We start from the raw sequence: 20403 nt of genomic DNA on the forward strand, positions 1-20403 counted from the left end.
TAGATGGCTTTTAAAACCTCTGTAGGGTTTAAAAACCCATCCCCCTATATTAAGTGTAAAGTAACAAATGTAATGAGTAAACTGAAGGTGATTATTTGCATTTCAAAAGGGGGGGACAGGTTTCCTTTAAACATTAAGCTCTTGCTGGAACTTTCAGAAACTTGCCTTACAGATCATTAACTTCCGGGGGTGGGGAATAGGAGTCCTGAAGTTAGTTACCTCTTGGAGTCTGGGCTCTGAGATGCCTCTGAAAAAAGGAAGGAAGGCAGAAGATCTGGGAGCCCCACAGGACTGGATTCAGATTCTGAGTAGACTAGCCGTGTGGCCTCAGGCAAGTTCTTTCACCTCTCTATACCCCAATTCCCTTATTTCTAAAGAAATACACTACACTCACTTGGTGGGATTGTTGTAAAGATCTAAGGGATCCTATATGGAGTCTCTTAGCTCATAGAAGTTCCCCAATAACAGTAAGAGTATTGTTGTTTGGTTTGGCATTGCCAGTGGATGCGAGGAAGAGGTCTTAGCAGGTTTCCAGAACTTTACCTTGGATTGCAGGAGTAAGGAAGGCAGAAAGTATCTAGACCGGAAGGGCTAGACCAGGGCGGCAAGCGTGTTTTTGCTCTCACAGCACTTGACAATGTTTTGATTTTTCAGGCTCTTTCCATGCTCAACTCGCACAGGCACAGTGCCGGCCACACTCTGTGGCGTGGTTGAGGTGAAGGTCTCGAACGCTAGAAAGCCTACCACTTACGAGCTCTGTGATCTTGGGAAGATCACTTAACTCAGTTTCATAATCTGTAGAAAAGAGACAAGAACAGTACCCATCTTTTACGGTTACCCTATGAGATAAAGAACGTAAAGTGCTTAGCCCAATGCCAGGGGCACGGTGCCTCCATAAATCTCCATAAATGGCACATGACTGTGTTACGAAGGGATCCGTACTAACAAATGGTGGTAAGTGCCCTGCTGGAAGAACAGCTTGGTCTGGGAATATGGAAGGATTCACTTGCAAGATCGCTGACCCCAGACTTTGGAGACCACCCAACAGCAAAGCTGTGTGACCTTGGGCCTATTTCTGTAACATAGAGGATTTGCTCTAGATAATCTCTCAGGTTCCTAAGTCAGCCCAAGGCCAATATAGCCCATCTCCCCAGATAGCTGCTCTCCGTTCCTGGGGGGGAGGGGGAGGCTCGTGCAGTGCCCAGATGCCCCCACTTACTACGGGGTAAGGCCTCCTCACTCAATAGCCAGACCTCGCCTGGAAGCCGTCCATCCCCTCCACCCCGGTTCAGGCACTCAGCCCATTGTGTGGTCTTGTTGCTGTGCCTGTCATCTAGAGGGTGACAGGACCACACAAGCACAAGCAGGAGCGCAATCCATACTTGAGCGAGAAGCTTGTCTGGCTGAGGAACCATGAACGAGCGCTTTTCCCTTTGCAAAGATTTCTGGAATCTCCTGGGTCCTCTCTTACTATTTCCTGTCCTTTGTTGACAAATGTTTGGAAACAGGTGAGATCCGTTACCTCCCTCTGGGTGGAAAGAGAAAGAAAGCTCCGTTGGCAGGTGAAGCCCTTTGCGGCTACTTCCTCCCAGGTGTGGAGAAAGTGGCAAAGTCCCTTCAGGAGTCCCCAGGGCTCTGAGAACCCGTCCCTATCTCTGGGGCTGGCAAGGCAGGTACCAGGCTCTCCCGCTGGCAGGGCAGGATGAGGGAACCCGCCACCACTCCGGGTACCCTCGAGCCTCTGAAAGGCAGAAACGAATGACCTTGACCTCCGAGACAAGGGCACCTCGGAGAGAAGGGCCCCAGTTCTCTGGAAAAGTTGTCTAAACGAAGGGCATTCCTTAGCTTCCACCGGGACAGCCGAGCCTCCTCCCCAGCGCCGGGGGCAGAGTTCCACGCACTCCCGCGGAGCCGGCAGGAACGCCGCGTTTCCTAGCCTTGGCTCGCCGGCAGCCGGGTCCCACGCCGCGCGCGCCCCAAGCCTTGCCGGGCCGGCCCCGCGCGAAGGGGGTCGGTCCCGCGGGGTCCTCCGAGCGCCCCGCGCCCCCGCGGTCCCCGCGCCCCGGCCCCGCTCGTCCTCCTTTCCCCGGGACGGCGGAGCCCGCGGCCGCCCGCGGCCAGAGCAGGAGGGAGAGGAGGGCGGCGGAGGCCGGGGTGGGGGCCCGGCCCCGCTCCTCCAGCCCCTTCCGCTGCTCCGCCTTTCTGCCCTCCGCGCTCCCTCTCTCCGCTCCCGGCCCGGGGCGCGCCGGGCTCGGCCTCTCCCGGCGCTGGCAGAGCCCATGCCGCTGCCTGCCAGCCCGGGCCGCGCCCGCTTCCCCCCGCGGACCCGCAGGCGGCCGGCGGCCCGCACCCCACCGCGCGGCCGGAGCGCAGGCCGCAGGGCCGGAGGAGGGCCGCGCCGCGCGGCGGGATGGAGGCGGCGCCCGAGGCGGCGGCGGCCCGGCCGGCGGGCGGCGGCCCCCAGTGAGTACGCGGGAGCGAGGCGCCGGGCCGGCCGGGGCGGCGGGGGAGGGGGGGACCTCGGGGAGCGGAGGGGAGGCGGGGAGGGGGAGCCCGGCCTCGGAGCGGGCCGGGGCTCGGGGACGCCGCCCTGCGCGTCCTTCCCGCGTCAGCCTGTGGGCGTCGGAGGCGACCCCGGGCTCGGCCGGCTGCCCGGGAGGCTCCGGTGCCCCGGGGAGCCCCGCGCAAGGCTCGCGTGCTCGCGGGCTCCGGCGGTGCGGGTCCAGGGCCGGCCCGTCAGGAAGTTCTTTTCCTCTCCCTGGCATCGCCCCGAATCCCCTGCTTTCTGAACCGAACTTGAGAGAAGAGGATTGGGGGCTGCAAAGAGAAAGTTGGTAAATTCTCGACCAGCTGGTGGAGGAAACCATCTCGCCCTCCTGAAGACACTCCTTACACTTCGCAGGCTTAAGGCTGACGTGACATTTGCGCTCTGTGCGTGTGGTGCCTTTTGAACCACGTACATTCCAGAAACACGTGTACATCGCATTGTAGTGCACGCCGGTGCAGGGACCTGACATGTCAGAGAATCCTGTGGTGAACTTTAGTTCCTATCTGAAGTGAAAAATTCACTTCTAATTTGTAATTCGTGTAAATATGAATTTTTATACATGCGGTTTACTTCAAGGGAGACCTATCTAATTGTACGGGGTTTAAGGAGCATTTTCTCGGCGAGTGGGGTAAATGTTGTTGCACTGAACCACTTGGTGAGTAAAATCCCGTGCTCACTTTCACTCTCTGTGAATACACTGACTTCAGCTCTGCCACCAAGGAGCCGTGCAATTCTGGCGAGTCACTTAACCTCTCCTGACAGGATATTCTCATCGACAGAATAAGGGGAGCTGGGGGGAGGGTTAATAATCACCCCATCGCTGAGTGCTTTAAAGAGCCCTGGCCTTAGAAGGAAATTGGCTTTCCAAATCCAGGCTCCTTTCAGCCCGTGTGACCAGATCTTTGTGTGCCTCAGTTTCTCTGTCTGTGAAAGTGAGGAAGATAATCCCCTTCTGGCAGAGTGTGTGAGGATCATTTGAGAGAGGGTGTTGGAAAGCTCTGGCAGGCCTGCCTGGCACAGAGCAGATGTGGCTAGGAGCTGGTGACCGGTCGTGGCCACCCTCGGAGCACAGCCCCATGCTACTGTCCTGTGGCTTATACACAGGGAGGCACCTTCGACCAAGGGGTCAGATCCTGTGTGGTATCTTCCTGAAGTCCCTCATCCCTTCTGGTTCCCCTTAAAAAGGGAGGTGCCTGTTAGCTTTTAGCAGATCTGACATTCTCCCCTGAGACCGCCTGTCAGCAGAGATGGGGGCCAGGGATTGGGAAATCTGACCCCTGTTGTCACTCTAGTCCACATTTGGCTTGTTTGAAACTTCATTGTGCCCTATCTGTAAAATGGGAATAGAAAAACTAGAACACTGCTCAGAATTGGCAGAAAAATCCCAATAACTTATTTGTGCCATCTAGTGATTTGCACTTTTCAAAGTTCTGTCCCCGGGTTGTTTGCATCTGCACAGGGCTCGATCCCAAGGCACTTTGGGGACCCAGAGGGTGGTTAGAGCTACTGGCCACATGCTGGGTCTCAGGAGCTTTGTCTGTTTTCTCCTCCAGAGGGACCCAAATAGGGGGAAGAACAGCCAGCTCCATGGAGATGACCTCAGCTGTGGAGAGAAGTGGCTGTAAACCACAGCTGCATAATGGACACCTTCCAAGACCCTGGTCCTGCTCTCTGGAAGACAGAGCCCCCAGCCTGATGGCCCCCCAGCATGGCAGGGCATGGGGCATGCAACTCCAAGGCCCCTCTGTGCTGGAGTCCAAAGTGAGGGCCTTGAAGGAAAAAATGTCCACAGGCCAACAGGGGCTGAGCCCCTGCCTCACTTCTCATGAGCGGCCGTCCAAGAAACCCAAATTCAGGCGAGTCAAGGGGGGCGCACCTGAGATTCTGTCAGAGCAGTCTTCCTTGCCCGATGCGGAGGAGGTCCTCCCTACTCAGAATCCACCCGATGGGCAGCTGGACAGCGGTATCAACAAGGAGGAACCTGCCCAGAACGGGGGTCCCAGACTTCCCAGGCCACCTTCTACTGGGCTGGAGTGCTGGAACGGGAGGAGCCCGTGGCCTCCAGAAGCAGTACAGGCCTTGCCGGACAATGAGGGGAGTCTGCCGCCAGGGCCTGGCTCTTTACAAGAGAACTTTGTTCACGGAGTCACCCCGGGCCGGCCTGGGGGCCCTGGGCCTTGTGACAAGGTCGCCTACATGGCCAACCTGAGGAAAGGAAGGTCATACGCCCTTCAGGATGGTCTAGGTTCGGGCAGAGACCTGGACAGCTTGTCTCTGACCTGCGAGGAGGACTTTGCTCCCAGGCCAGCCCTACTGGGGGGGCTCTGGCGAGCTGCAGAGCTGGGGGCTCTGGGCACCGGGGTCAGTGCCTTATCCCTGTCTGACCAGGTGGAGAGGAACCGCCTTCTGCTGCAAGAGATGTTAAATGTTGGGGGTCAAGGCCCACCCAGGGTGGGAATCCCAGCCTGGACTCCATCCTGGGACAGACGCCCCCCAGGTGAGACTCACTCTGTAGGCCTGGGTGGCGGGGGCAAAAGGAGGGAGTCCGGGAGGAGACAAGGGGCCAGAGGGTACGTGTGGAGGGGTGCGGCAGGGAAGGGAAGGGAGAAGAGCACAGCCGCTGGCCACCTCGTTCACAAGATGTCCTGTTGTTCTGGGCTTTGACACAGACTCCTTACCACCTCCCAGCTGGCCTGCCTGCTGAAGACCCCCATGAGCCCCCAGACCAGTTGGAGGCTACCCTCTGAGCTTGGGGTGGAGGCGACCATGATTTCTTCCCTGTGGCTTACAGCCCTTTCCAGAGAGGCTTCCTGGACCTTCCTCAGATGACTTGCCCCCAGCCCCAGTGGACCTCATCGCCTCCTGGTGGAAACCACCCCCCCCACACACACACAGAAAACACAGGCATTCTCTCAGGCAGCTGCTCTGCTGGGAAGTGCAACGGTTCAGGCCAGGGAGAGCCTTCTTACACGTCCTTCCTGCCACTCCAACAAAAGTCCATTCCTCACCCACACCTGAGAGGACCCACACAGTCCCCTTAGCCCATGGCAGTGCTCACCAGCGGTCACCATGACAGACTGTGCCTCTGCTTCCTCGGCTGAGACCCAGAGTAGAGTAGGGTTTATCTCGGGAATAAGCCACTCCTGGAGAAAACTTTCTTCTCCACGTGCATGAAGTGGCAGCTGAGAGCCCGGTTTCTGGCTCAGCCCTGATCTCTGCTTCTGTTCTGTGTCCTAGAGCGGCCGGCAGGGGACGTGGACTGGGACTCAGGTGTCTCCCTCCAGGACTCAGACCAGAGCAGGTGAGAGCCCAGGACGCACGCGTCCTCTCCCTCCAGCCTCGCTGGGCTCCCCCTCACTTGCCCAGCACCAGGAGAGTGGGAGGGCTCTGGAAAGCCAGGGGCAGGCAGGACCCCACACCAGCAGACCAGTGACAGTGGGCCACTGTGGATCCTCATATCTGAGACCCCACAGAAGTTGTCTGTCCCCCCCGAGTCCCCATGGCTGTCTGGCTACTACTCGAGCAAAAATCACTGGGCACAGGACGCAGTGTCAGAGCATTACCAATGACCCACTTTACGTCCCTGGGCGTCCTTTCTCGGCCCTGGGCTCGGTCTCTTGATCCTTAAGTTGGCCCACGTAGCATCTGTCTGGCTTCCTTCCCAGGACTGTGGTGGGGCCATCAGGAGACAATGGTTGTGAAAATCCTTAGGGCAAGTCCACAGATTGCAAAGCTTGTCCCCCACAGCTCCTTCCCCAGCCAGAGAGCTGCTGGTTCTGTAAAGGGGTTTGCCTCCTCCGACCTCACCTGTGACATCCCACAGGCGTGCTGCAGCCCTGCCACCAGCGTCCCCAAGCAACTGTGCTCTGGGTGGTCAGGACAGGGGGCCACACTCCCAAGTGTCGTGTCCTGGCAGGATGTGGGCTCAGTGGTGCTGAGCGGCCACCCCTGGTGCCTGCTCAGAGGTTGGCCTCCGTCTTCAGTGAGCTCCTGGCTCTGGGCTCCCCGGGCTCTGTGTCTCCAGCTGCACAGTGACATCCCTTGGTGAGGGTCTCCCAGCTTCTGTGGAGGGCAGAGGTCAGCATTGTTGCTGCTTCATTCCCAGGCCACTCCCTACATAAATTCCACTTCCGTTGACCTGCCTTCCAGAAAATGTGGAAGAGGCCCCCCCCCATAAATCGAGGCTGCCCCCATTCAGGCGATCCAGCTTTTGCTTGGTGCAGTTGGCCAGTCGGTCTTTGCTGTGGCCTTGGCCAAGGGCCGGGTGGAGAGGAGCCTTTCTGACGCCTTCGCTGCTCATTAGTTATGACTTGGAAGCATCATTGACTCCCCCCTGCCAGGTCCCCACGTAGCTGAGCCACCGTATGGAGGCGTGTGGCTGCAGAAAGGACTGGTCGTCAGGGACCTGCTATCCTCCTCCCCATCCCCTCCTCCTTCCCTGGGGAGCCCCAGAGGAGGCAGCTGGGGCAGACGAACCTCGAGTCCTGCGAGTTGGGGCCTCCTCCTCCTGCACCTGCTCCGGCGTGCCATTTCTCACAGCCCCCCCCCCCCGTAGGGTGTCTCCCCTGGGGTTTTGTCCAGAGCTCGCTGTTGAATGGAGAACGTGGATAATAAGTACTAAGAATATCCATTTTAGAGGAGGAGAAACTCAACTATGGGGAAGGAAGGGACGCCACCCCAGTCCTGTGCGGCGATCATGTTTGTGTGGAACCCTCGGGATGGGGATTTCTGGACAGTTGCTTCAACCGCCAGGCCACCTGCAGCATTTGAGGGTTCAGGTCGGGTGTAGGTATGCCGGGGTAAGGTGTGTAGGTGTGTGCAGATGTGTGTGTATGTGTGATGGGCGTGTGTGTGTAAAAGAAGCTGTCTTAGTGAGCTCTAGGACTGTGCCCAGCGTCTATCTGGGCATGGAGTTGGCCTGGGGAAAACTTTGGCCTCTGGGGTGCCTCACCGACCTGCGGTGCACAGTCAGGCCTCTCCTGAGCAGACACCCAGGCCCAAGGGCCAGGGAACATGCCTAGTTCAGGAATGAGAGAAACATCGGCCTTATCTAGAGGCCCCCTTGGACAGAGCTCCTCAATGGTTCTATTCCTGAGTCTCCTGGGCAGAAATTGAAGTTGTCCCTAAGATGCTGCAGGCTCCCCCTGTTCCCTCAGGGGGATGGATTTATTGACACCTTTTCCTTATAGCTGAACTTCCCCTGAGACCTTGGAAGTAAGGTCTGCTTCTCTGCACTCTGTAGTCCAGCAGTGCCAATGGGACCAGCATCCTGGGGACTTAGTGTCTGTACGGAGGGGCCTAGGGCTCTGGGCAGGGGTGTGTTCTGCGGCAGTGGCCGTGTGTCTCGGTGGCCATCCTTCAGGGGGTCAGAACAGACTCTGGCAGTGAGTCCTCTGATCTCCTCTGCAGCTGTGACGCAGAGAAGGTCCAGCCTCGCATTCCGGTCCGGCATCAGTGTCTTTGAGAATTGCAATCAAACACCCATTGACCATATTAATCCAACCTTTACTTAATTATAATTGTCTATAGTTGTTATCGCTTTGCATGGCGATCAGAAACGATGGTCACTGCCGAGCCTCAGACAGTCATCACGGTGTGCACGGGATGCAGGTGGCCTGTTAGGGGGACAGTCTCCGAGACAGTTGACCTTGCAGGTGGGACACCTGAGATGCTGTGGGAACACTAGAAGTGCTCCGGGACCCTGAAGGCTAAGAGCCAAATGCAGAGGAGACCTCCATCCCCTGACCCCAGGGCAGCCCCATCCACTGGGAAGGTTGAATCCTAGAGAGCTGGAATGTGGCGGTGCCAGTCCTTCCCTCTGGAAGACCATGCCAGCCCCACCCTTTCCCAGCCCCTATTGGGTGCCGGGCTTGTGCCAAGTCTCTGCCCACATCCTCACTTTATCCTAATAACTAACTGTGGCAGTTGTTCCTGGTCCCTGACAAAGAGGTCCCTCTGGGGAGAGGTTAAGTGACTTGCCCAGGGTCATACAGCTAGTGAGTGTGGGAACCAGGGTTTGCTGGCAGAGCTGCCTGGTGCCACGGTCTGGGCACTCACCCACACGCCACACTGCCCCAGCTGTCCTCTGGGCCCCACAGGCCGCTCCTCAAGTTAGGGATCTGGGGGTCTTCTGCCTCCCCCAGTGCCGGCGAGGTGTTCTGAGGGAAGGGCAAAGAAGGAGAGGTGCCAGGCTCCATGGGCTAATCTTGTTTCTCACCCAAGCACTGTTGAGATAATTTGGGGAGTAGGATTCTTGTTTGGGGAGAGGAGGACGTGGCAGGCAAGCACTTCAGAGAGGGCGGATGGGGGCCAGGGCTGTCGGCCACCTGTTCACGGGCTGAGGGGGATCTGGTCGGTCCGAGACAGACGCAGGGAGGAGAGTGAGGTGGGCGCTCTGCTCAGGGCTGGCTCTGCCCTCGTCCATGCTTAGCAGCCCGTGGGCATCCCACCCTCACTGATAAAATGGCCTGGACCAGCTCGGCCTCTTCCCTATCTGGAGGCACTGAGAGAGCAGATCAGGATTACAGATTGCCTTAGGATCCCAAGTTAACCCGGCTTGTGCAAAACATCCGTGAAGCCAGGGGGGCAGTGTAGTCAAGGCAATCCACATCCCAGGGCTGGTCCCCAAAGGGAGTCTGAGCTGAAAGCAACGGGCCTTGGGCGGCGGCAGGTGCCAGGGCGCCCCCTTGAGGCCGACTCCGGCTCCATCAGGACCTTCCGCAGGGGATCCGTGCCCTGCAGGGCTGTAGTGATTGTTCAGCCTTGGGGAAAATGGAGAGAAGAGGGTCTTTTGGGTTGTGTTTTATTTGTGCTCTAATGATGAAGGAAACTCAGAGGATTCCCAGGTTGTTGATTTCCCCCATCCCTGTGGCAGAATCGTGCCCATTTCAGAAGCTGAGGCCCGAGGGAAGCCCAGCCCCCACACACACCTCTTCATGAGAAGAGAAGGCAGAGGGCCAGCCTGCAGCGGCCCATACCCTAGTGGGTTCCAGTGTTCCGGCCCCTGCTGGGTCAAAACTCCCTGCCCCAAAGCAGCTCATAGACCCCCGTGCAAAGGGAGACAGGCAGGGATTCCCCAAGGATTTCAGAGGCCTGGCCTGTGGCTCAAGGGGTCAGGCCCACAGCTGCTAGTCCCCGGCTTTTTAAAAATTAACACATTAACTAGCATTTTCAGAGCGCATCCTGTGAACCAACCTCTGTGTATGATTTCAGAGGGAATTGCCCATTTTTGCGCTCACTGCTGTCTTCACCTGCATCAGCTTTAGCCATAGATGCTGCTGCTGGGTCTCCTCCTGGAGCTCCTTGGGGGCAAAAACTGTGCCGATCTTATCTCCAGCGCCCTGTGCCTGCCACGTATGGCAGAGGCTCAGAGGCAGGAGCGTAGGTGGGCTTGGGAGGAGTGGGATGGACACAGGACAGGACGCCCCGTGTGCGTAGGGCCTGCAGGAAGGCTTCCGAGAAGGCTGAAGCGAGATGTGTGGATACTACAGGATACAAGATGGGAAGGCTGGCTCTCCATTTATGGAGAGGTACGGAACGGAGATTTTAAGTAGGGCAGTGAGAAGCGGACTGACATTCTCTGTCTTCCTCCTGCCGCACCCACTGCTGTCCGTGGTCCGACAACCGTGTCTTTATTTTTTTATTTTTTTTAAAGGTTTTATTTATTTATTTGACAGACAGAGATCACAAGTAGGCAGAGAGGCAGGCAGAGAGAGAGAGGGAAGCAGGCTCACTGCTGAGCAGAGAGCCTGATGCGGGGCTTGATCCCAGGACCCTGATATCATGATCTGAGCTGAAGGCAGAGGCTTAACCCACTGAGCCACCCAGGTGCCCCCGATGACCGTGTCTTTAGACTGCAGGGCTGTTGCCGTGGCCTGTGGCCTGGCACCCGTGCTCCACAGCTGGTGAGAGGGTTTGGAGATCATTCTGGCTGACTAGTCGGGTTCTGGATCTTCTGAGCCCCGAGGATTGGGGAGCATGATGAGTCCTGGGGGTGAGCATGGGAGAAGAGGCATTCTAGCACATTCCCAGGATTCTCCCGGCTGTAGGGGTACCAAGGCAAGGGAGTGGGGAAGGATGGCAGAGCCACAGCCTGTCCTTCGTATCCCCAGCCACCCCCTATCCTGCCCACAGACTCAGATATACAGACGCAAAGGAAAACTGGAGGACAGCCCCCTTGGCGCTCCCAAGCCCACCAAGAGCACACCTAAAAAGAAAAGGTAAACCACTCACCAGTGTTCCGATACTGTGCTCTGGATTGTGTAGGGTTCTAAGTGCTGGGTGAAGAAGGAGGAACCCTAACGCTTGAAGCCTTGACGCACAGCTCGTGCCTCCTGGAGCACGCATGCCACAGCGTGACCACACTCGCCCACGCGCCACACATGGAAACCTCATGATGGTACCAGTTTCTGTGAATACAGAGGCTGCAGAAAGCTGCTTTACTCTAGACCACCTATGGGCTTGGGCTGACTTTCAAGAAGAGGAAACCCTCCGTCCTGGCCTCCGGAGCTGAGCCGGCCACTCTCCCTCCTATGGGGGAGAGTCTTGGGCACCTGGCTCTGCACAAGGAGGCCAGGCGGTGCTGCCCAGAGGGGCCGCCCCCTAGGGAATTTGTTAGCCTAAGATGGCAAGAACAAAGCCAGCCGCCCTACTCTCCCCAAGTAAGAAGTTGGCGTCTTAAGGAAGCTCTGTTCGCCTCCCCCCAGATCCTTTCCAAGGTGTTCAGTGAGACAGCAACCATTCGTAAGGGCGCCCGCTCTTCCTTCTCTGGTCAGAAGTTTCCTGTTAATTCTCTGGGCAGCAGCTGCCCTCCGCTACCAGTCTCCTCGGGCTCCCCATTCGACGGGCATCACCTTCTCGGTAAGCCCTGTCAAGAGTGGTCCAGAGCAAAACCACCAAGCCTTCTTGAGTTTCGGAACAGGTTCCTTTCCAAACATACCTTCCCCTTGCAGACGAGGACAATGTCATCTCTTGGGGATTTCAGTTCACGGTTAGGGGTTCCATCCTTTGTTCCTACGAAGAGAGTAACTTAAAATAAATAACCCCAATAATATCAGCAGTAGGAGTAGTGAATACTAACCTGATTGAAACGTACCAAGTAGCCTGCTCCTTTTATTTTATTTTATTTTATTTTTAGCCTGCTCCTTTTAAAAGGATCTCAGTCTCTCTTCTCAGCTGAGCTCTTCGTTAGCAGATGAAGAAACTGAGGCTTAACCCCAGAGTAACCTGCCAGGGTGACCCGCTTGTAAGGGGCAGCCCAGAATTAGGACCTGGTTAGGCTGCTCCAGAGCCACACTTGGAACCCGCGCTCTGCTCTAGCCTGGCTGTGTATTGCCGCCCACGAGGGGGAAGGCGCCAGTGATAACGTCCCCAGGATAGGATCCCACTGTCAGGCCACACGGAGTCAGGACTCAATTTCAGGCCCGCCTTTTCTCTTCCCCTCACTCGGGGAAACTGCACACAGTGGGACAGAAGGAGGGCTTGGCCCTCGGTCATCTAAAAGCTTTATCGGATACGAAGATGGAACAAATGCAAGACAAGAAGGTTTATATATGTCCTGTATGTGATACATTTCCCCTTTGCCCATGGATCCTGGAATCTAGGAAATGTCAGATCTCTTTATAGTCCAAATTATTTCCCTAATTCGAGTTCCTGGAATCAAAGGGTGAGACCGAGACGCATAATAAGCTGGAGCTTATTATTTTAATCCAGGATTATAATGGCTGTAGAAAGAGTCTACTCTGTCCTGTTGACCTCCCACCTTGGCTAGGAGAGGCGAGGTAGCTGTTCTGACTGGTGATCTCCACCTGTCTGGCCATTAGGGGAGCTGAGGTCAAAGCTAAGCTTGTCTCTCCACCAGGAAACTGGCTTAGAGGGAGAGACCAGATGGGGGCACAGGCCACCCTTGTCCTTGCAATCAGCTTGGGACACTGGTGGTTGGAGGGACAGAGGGAACGGCCAGAGTACTCCTGTGGTACTCTAGCTGTCCCCAACAATTAGTTCTTTTAAAAGAAAGAAAGAAAGAAGAAAAAGGAAGGAAGGAAGGAAGGAAGGAAAAGAAAGAAAGAAAAAAGATTTTATTTATTTATTTGAGAGAGAGAACATGGGCAGAGTGGGGGATGGTGATGCAGAGGGAGAGGGAGAAGCAGGCTCCTCACTGAGCAGGGAACCTGTCACAGGGCTCAACCCCATCATGATCTGAGCCAAAGGCAAATGCTTAACTGACTGAGCCACGCAGGCGCCCCCAAAATTAGTTCCTTGTAGGTGTTGTTGCTCCTTGGTAACTAAAGCTCTGTGATGTGAACCCCCCAGGGAGAGGACCTCAAAATCCCCCCCCCCAGCCCGTGGGGTCCACCAGACCACCTGGCCAAGACCTGGGCTCCCAGGGTAGCAGCGCGAGTCTCTGCCGCTGTCCCGCTCCCACTGTTTGCAGACGGCGGGGACTAAGGCCCAGGGAGGAACAGCGCTCAGCCTTGTTATCCCTGTGCCCTACCCGCTGCGCTGATGAGTCCCAGACGGCCAAAGCTTTCGGGAGAGGAGCAACATTGTCTGTTCTGAGATGGAATTGCCTAAGCGTAGCCATGCACTGACGACCCCAGCCCTTCCAGGAAATTTCCACAAATGTGGGAGCTGAGATGGCGGGGTATAGGCCGTGACGGGAAGGGGTTGGCTCTAGGGCCGCATGCCCTGGGCAGAGGCCAGGGCCAGACTAGACAGGAAAGCCTCACTCGGATGGAAGAGTCTGGACCTGTCAGGCTGGCAGGGCCGGCACCCCTGGGGCAGACGGGCAAGAGGCAGCAATGATTCCAGGGTGGGTAGTTGGGCTGGGAGAGGCTCAACGTCCCCCGGCACTGCAGCCGTTGGCCCCCACCTCCCGTGAGAAGGAGCCCTTTCCTCCTCCATGGGGCTGGCCAGGGCCAGGAGTTCCTGCCCTGCTGACCTTGACTGCCATCTGTGAAGGGGGCTGCCACTCCCCACTCTGCTCGGCTTGTCACTGCACGGATGCCTTCAGGAGCCTAAAAAGCCTTACTTTTCCAATCAGTGGAGAAAGCAGCTTTGTTTGCCAGGAACCAAAGCAGGGCAGCTGATGGGAAAAAAAAGAAAAAAAAAAAAAAAGAATTAACAGCTCCAAGTAGAGGGAGCAGAAAGGAAGCAACAAAGCTGGAAAATGGCTTAAAAACCTGGGGGCAAGGCCGGTCCTGGCAGCATCTGGCCAGCTGCCTGGGGGCCCTCCTGCCTGCCCACCAGGTCTTGTGACAAATGCCCTGCGACAGCCGGGGAAGCACAGCTGTCACCGGAAGGCTCGGGGCGTGTGGGCGGGCAGCCAGCGGCCCGCGGCTGCAGGGGCGTCTCTTGGGCTGGTAACCTCATTATCTCTGCTGTCGGAGCAGGAGCCCCAGGGAGCACAGCTGCTCTCAGCAGCACATCGGAGGGGCCGCCTGCCTGGGAAGCCGTGCAGAGCAAGGTCTCCCCTGCCAAAGGAGGCTTCACGGGGCCGCAGGCCTGGAGATTCACGTTCATGTCCCTCCAGTAAACCCGCCTCGTTCCAAAACTGTGCCTGGGCCTTGCCAGGGTTCGTACGCACAGATGGTGCCTTTATTCTAGCAGTTCTTTTTTTTTTTTTTTTTTCCCTTGGGCCCCAAAGCAAGGTTAGGTGCAAAGCATGAGCAACAAAGAAAGAGACAAAAGCAAGCAAGAAGAGAAAAGAATAGGCAAGAAAAGAGAAAAAGAAAGAACCACAGACTGCCCGAGCTTGTCCAAGGATGTCCCAAGGAGGCCCCAGAGTTATGCCATTTCCCACTCCCATCTGTCATCTGTCATCCAGGAAACTGCTTGCTGCCTTCCCCCAGTCAGGCCCCTTTCTTGGGGTCACCCATGCGGTGGGCGAGACACAGGATTTGGGGGGCTTTCATCTGAGATCTAAGCCTGGCTGAGCCTCTACCTGCTTGGGTTCTCTTTTAGTGGACCCTCCCTGGTGAGGACAGCCCAGCAGCTGTGACAGGGAGGACAGGGCAGCCGCGGGGGATGCTGAAGTCACATCAAAGAGTGACTCCAGCCACAAGCCCTCTCAGCCTGCCCTGGGGATCCAGGGACGGGAGGAAGGAGATGACAGAGGGTGTGGGAAGGAGACCGGAGGCAGGGGGCTGGCGATCGTCTGCTTTGCTCTCCACTGATGTTCGACCTTGAGCCGTGTGCCAAATGTTCGTGTCTGCTGCAGAACGTCCTCATCTGTCAAGCAGTGAGCACACCTGCCCTGGGCCAGCCTGGCTGGGGAGAGGGAGCTCGGCGGAGAGAAATGGCTTGTCAGTGGGAGGTTGGGGGGCTGCCTTGTTCTGTACCCTGGTGTGGGCTGTAAGTCACTGTCGGCCAGACAGCTTTGAAAGAGGGCCACAGCTCTGGACTGTGGCTCTGGACCGGCCCAGGAGGCCACACATCTGGCAGGTGGGGAGGGCTGGTAGGGGACCTTTATTACAAAATTCGAGCCATTGGCTGACTTGGTGTGGGTCTAGCTTAACTTCTCTCAGCCCTGAGCTGATGCCTGACGGGTTTGGATGGGGACTGAGGCAAGCAAGCACCAAGATTTACAGAAATGTCATTCTCCGCAAGGAGCAGAATGCGACGGGCTGAGGCCTGACTCCTCGTGTCTGCGGTGGGGGCTTGCATGGGTACGTGTGGGTGCAAAGAGAGGCAGAAGGAGAGAGGGAGGTGATGTGTGTAAAGACCATCTGGCTGGGCACGGGCCCAGTCCGACAATGCCAGGCCCTTCCCCCGCCCTCCCGGATAACTCCCGTTGCCTGCCCAGGGAAGGAACAATAGAATAATCTGGAGATTTCCCTGCCCTTCTTAGATCCTCCTGGGATCTCTGCATCCGGTCACTGAGCAGATGTCCAAGGCAGGCCAGCTCCCCGGCCATGTCCAGAGATACTCAGAGCCATCGCCCAGACCCTAGGCCCAGGACCCCAGGCCCCGGGCAGGCACCCTCTGTGCAGGAGCTGGACAAGGAAGACTGCACATGCAGGGCATTTTCTGGCACAGCCGAGCTCAATGCTGTGAAAGCCCTTCTAATCCGTGTTATTTTCTTCTAATCCCTCCCTTGCCTGCTCTGGCCCGTGTGTCACCCTGCAGGACCTTTGGTCCCAAGCCGGAGTCAGTGCTGAGCCCCAGGCATGAGGAAGCCAAGCATCTGCTGCAGCGAGCCCGCATGAAGGCCCGGACGCGGCCCCTCCGTGCCAGCCATGAGATCGTCCCCGCCGTTGCCCAGGGTGGCCGGTGAGTGGGGCCCCGGCCAGGCTGGCCGAGGAGGGCTGTGGCAGGGAGGAGAGGTAGGATTTGGCCGAAAGCCCGCCGCTCACTCCTCCCTCTGTCTGCGTGCGTGGTTCCCATGTCAGGGACTTGATCTGAATCATTTAGTCTCTCAACGGCACCTTGACCAGGTGTCGGGGGAGGTGGAGGGAGTGGCTCGAAGGCCAGAGAGCTCAGTGGAAGCGCGTCGTGGAAGTCAAGTTGAACAGTGTGGAGGAAGTCTCCAGGATCTGACGCAGGTAGAGAGCATGACCACACGTGCATCAGGCAGGTTTATTGAGGCAGCAGAGAAGGGAGATGGGTTGAGATTCTGGAACCAGACCAGTGGGTTCATACCGGCTGTATGCTATTAGGGAAGCCTCCGTGCCTCAGTTTTGTCATCTGCACAACCCCCATCTTACGAGGTTGTTGTGAGGGTTACATGAAGTCCCACGTGTCAGGTGTGTAGAACTGAGCCCGGTGCAGAGTGGGCACTGTGTGGGTTAGCGACCCGTAGCCCTTGAGTTAACTGGACGTGGGAAGTGCGAGGCAGGGAAGCATCCCGGGTGAAGCCCAGGGTCTGACTGGGTATCTGGAGGTTTGGTGGTGCCTCAGCCTGGGGGTGAAGTCTAGGTGCAGGGTCGGGCTTTGGAGGGGGCTGCCCGTGGACCTCGCCCTGGACTTGCTTATCGGGCAGTTGGATACGGGATCTGTAGAAGAGGAGAGAGGTCAGAATGGCCTAATTGGGCATTACCCTGCTTTCACGATGTTAGGGTTGTGGATGGGGGTGAGCCGACTGGACATGAACAAGTTCAAGGACATTCAAACCAGCACTTCACCTAGGTGACCACTCCTTGGGTGACCTTGATCCCGTCATTGCGCCGTTTTGTGTGTTGAGCCCCTCCAGGAACCATTGACACATGGAATTCACACACCTGAGCCGGTGCATCTGGGTGGGCCTGACCCGGAGCTGCCCACACCGGGCCAGCCCCAAAGCAGAACGTCTGTGCTGTTGACAAAGCCTGTGCTTTGGTCACCATGATGGGCACGCTGGCTGTGCTGGTTTCCATCACGTGGTACTAGCGGGAGCGGGGATTCTCAGTGGAACTGGACCATATGCTCTCTCATGGGGCGCACTGAGCCCGCTCATGGAAGGTCATGGCTCCGCTGAGGTGACTCCAGCGTGTGCAGAGGGCTGAGGCCTGCCTCTGGGTTCAGTGTCATGGTGACACCTAGGAGGGGCTCCAGAGATCCTAACACGGCAAGCAAGCTCCCCTTTTATTTCTGCATCTGTGCCTTGTCTCACTCTGCTTGGAGGACACTAGCTGGGAATGGGCATGGTTTCTTGGGAGCATCCAGACTCTTCTCCTCTGCATGTATGTGGCACCCAGAGCCATAGAGTTTCACAGAGCCCTCCGTTCCACTTTCTATAGATCCTTGGGCTGGGTTTTGTAGCCACAGAACAGTCAAGAGGATGATTTGCAAAGCAGACGTGACTGTATGGCAGTCCTGTTGGACACCTTCTGTTCCCCAGATCCCCCAAGCAGCTCATAACAATCCCAGTCACTGACCTTAAAGTACGTTCCCTTTCGTCAGGCTGTCCCCTGGCCATCGAAATGCTATGGAAATGCAAGGTGACCCACTTTAACAGCTGCCGTGTCCAGAAAAGAATTACTTCGACTTGGCAGCACTGGTGAATCCTCAGAGGGGGTAGCTGAAAAATCAACGCCAGATGGCTCGCTGCAGATGCTTCTAAAGGTTATGCTTGTCAGATCACCCTGGAGAGCCATGCTGAGTTCACATGGAGATGCCACACGGGCCCCAGGCCTGAGTCAGACGCACAAGCGCCCCCGGAACCCTCCCCCGCCCTCGGCCCAGAGGCATCCCTCCTTCCAAAGAGCAGTTCAATGAAAGATGGATGGGAGAGAGGGGGCAGTCTCCAGAAGGCCTTCTCTGTCCTAGGTCTGGCTGGAGGTGGCTGGGGCAGGCCCAAACAGACAGGCTTTTCCCGCAGGTGAAGAGGTGGCAGTAGCTGCCTTTCCTGGAAGCAAATCAGTGTAGAAACCCAGTAGCTCCTGGAAACACAGGCTTTGGCATTTGGGGCACAGGTACACTGAGGTTGCTATTCCTAATACTAGGAGGGCAGAACATGCCAGAAAGATGCAGGGTCCGGGAGGGGGTGCACCACGAGAGCTCTTGTCCTGTGTCAGGTCGTGGCTCCATTAAGACTCTAGAGCATGTGTGGGTTGCATGGATTGTGTGGTTGGAAACGCACTGTTATAGGAAGTGAGCCTCCAGAAAGGGCTTCTGCTCGCCTCTTGTTCCAGGGGGATGGGGATGGGATGTGGATTCTCTGGCCAGAGCCTTCCCTTCCCAGCAAGAGGGCTCTGGAGAGCTGACCCAGAAACCCCCATATGGACAGTGACCCCTCAGATCCTGAGCAGTGGAAGAGACACAGGTGCAAGGTGGGGTCTTCAAGGGCCAGCGCTCAGGGCTCCAGGGGCTTCACAGGCACCGACAGGGAATGGTCCCCAGCTCAGGGATCCCAGGGACCTCCCTGGCCATGCGGAGACAGGCAGGGAGACCCTGAACCACCCAGGGGGTGATCCTAGCGAAGAACTTCACATCTCAGCTGCGAACCCCTCTCTGAAAGCAGACCCACATTATGACTTTTGGGGGTCCCAAGGCATTCTGGCCTTGTCTGCCTTTGTCCATAATAAAAGTTAAAAGTTACAGTTTACGACCATGCTGGTTTAAAGGTATCCCATATTAGAATGTTTTCTTAGACTTTAAATTTAGTCTGTTTTCTTCTGATTTGAAAAGAAATTGAAACATTTTCATGGGTCCCTGGAAGTATTGTGGCCCGTAAGCGTTGCAACTGCTGTGTGCAGTGGGTAGATAGGGCCCGGCTGAGTGTGAGCTCCAGACAACAGGAGGACTGACAGCTCTGCAGAATTCCTCCAAGCAGAGCTTTTAAGCACAGGTTCCACTCAGGCCTCAAAGTAGGCAGCCCATGTGCTTGACAGTAGTTTAAAAAAAAAAATTTCCTCCTGGAGCAGTGCTCATTGAGAGAAGATACTGGAGTCAGGATTAGCAGCCAGTGTGCAGGCCCCCAGGACCCAGTGCATCCCCGGGCAGGGAAATTTAGCCAATACCTAGTCGCCACCTCCAGGGAGGCCCCTGTGCTTGCCCTGTGGCACTTGAAGCTGCATGATTTAGGAAGTGTTCGCCACCTCCCCCCCCTTAGTGTGGCAGGCAGGACCCTGGCTGTCACTTTCCTCTGCCCACTCAGCATTCCCAGTTAGGTGTGAGGGCCCTAAGCTCCCAGCTGTAGCTGGCTCCCATGGAGCTTTGCAGAGACTCAGTCTTGAGCAATGTCTCTCTGATCTCACAGCCCACCCCTGATTCCCAAGGATGGTAGCCTTTATACACCGTATTGCACCCCCTCAGCCATCCAGACCATTCCAACCCATCAGGATTGGGAGGTCAGCCAGTGGCTTTGCGGTCAAGACACAGAGGCAGGGGTGGATAGGGATGGCCAGTGATACCCCCAGGGCACCAGTCACATTCACCTGAGCCACAGAGGCAATGCCATTTATTCAGACAGAAAGGACAGCTGGGATGGACAGCCTGCCCAGTCCAGTGGATGCTGTGTCTGCATCTGAGCCGCTCTCCCCACTGGCTGGCATGCTTTAACAGTAACCGTGAAGCGTGTATGGTTTCTTCCCGCTGCTGTCTGAACTCCTTTCCTTTTCATTGTGTATCGGAGTTGTCCTTCGGTTGGGTAGCCGTAAGCTTGGTGAAGGAGAAACTCACATTAAGGCAGCCTTTTGGAAAGCACTGGCATCCTTCTTCCAGAGTCACTGGAGCATCGAGTTCGGGGAAGGATTAGTAAATCCACTAATCGCCCACAGACATTTCATTATAATAAGCTGCTGGGGTCTCCAGGCAGCTTGAGCCAATTGTGCTCTGTACACAATGCTACTAGAGAAGAGTCTACTTCTCTGTTGGGGGAGGTGGGGGGTAGGAGGGCCAGAGGAAGGTAACATTAGGGAAGGCTTTGGAGACACTTTGAGGACTAAAAACAGTAACATAACACATGGACTACACCAGTATAGATAATTGCATATGTGGGCACATTTCTAAGCAATTGGAAAGAAGTAGCAGGTCTCCAAAATGCAGGCTCCTGTCTCCAGGCAGGACTAGACCACCAGCTCAGTCAGGGTCTAGTTCTATTTTTGTGGCCCTGTCTGAGGGAGAAAACATACCCACGGCTTGCCTTTGCAGCCGCTCAGGTGCCCATCAGCCTGGGAGCTGGTCCTGTGTAGCCTCTCCTTTCTAGGAATGAGGTCGGACCATGTGGCCACGGAAGAGCCTTCCAGCACTAACATCCTGGGAGTCTGTGATGATACATGAGTGGGGCCGGTGGTGCAGGTGTTCAGAGGAGGAGATACGATCACGGTGCATTAGGTTTCTTCAGAGGAAGAACCAACAGGGGTGTGTGTGTGTGTGTGTGTGTGTGTGTGCGCGTGCATGTATGTGATTGTGTGAGAGAGAGAGTGTGTGTGTGTGTG

The 20403-nt window shown here is 56.6% G+C and overlaps 1 protein-coding gene across 7 annotated transcripts in view; it reads left to right on the forward strand.

Moving 5' to 3' along the window:
- The first annotated feature begins 216 nt into the window (after nucleotides 1-216).
- The window catches only part of KIAA1614 (KIAA1614 ortholog), a 38074-nt gene continuing 17887 nt past the window's right edge, over nucleotides 217-20403 (forward strand). For 3 of the 7 annotated variants that reach the window (XM_044267227.1, XM_044267231.1, XM_044267229.1), the window contains exons 1-4: nucleotides 217-331; nucleotides 4102-5045; nucleotides 5786-5849; nucleotides 15674-15817. In XM_044267227.1, coding sequence (XP_044123162.1) covers nucleotides 4136-5045; nucleotides 5786-5849; nucleotides 15674-15817 — 1118 coding nt within the window. In that variant the 5' untranslated portion in view covers nucleotides 217-331; nucleotides 4102-4135. Of the gene's footprint in view, nucleotides 332-2410; nucleotides 2464-3176; nucleotides 3204-4101; nucleotides 5046-5785; nucleotides 5850-15673; nucleotides 15818-20403 lie in introns of those variants that run through there. The other 4 variants (XM_044267225.1, XM_044267226.1, XM_044267228.1 and 1 more) reach the window with 3 other exon arrangements.

The sequence above is a fragment of the Neovison vison genome, chromosome 10, assembly GCF_020171115.1.
Source record: "Neovison vison isolate M4711 chromosome 10, ASM_NN_V1, whole genome shotgun sequence".
Lineage (NCBI taxonomy): Eukaryota > Metazoa > Chordata > Mammalia > Carnivora > Mustelidae > Neogale > Neogale vison.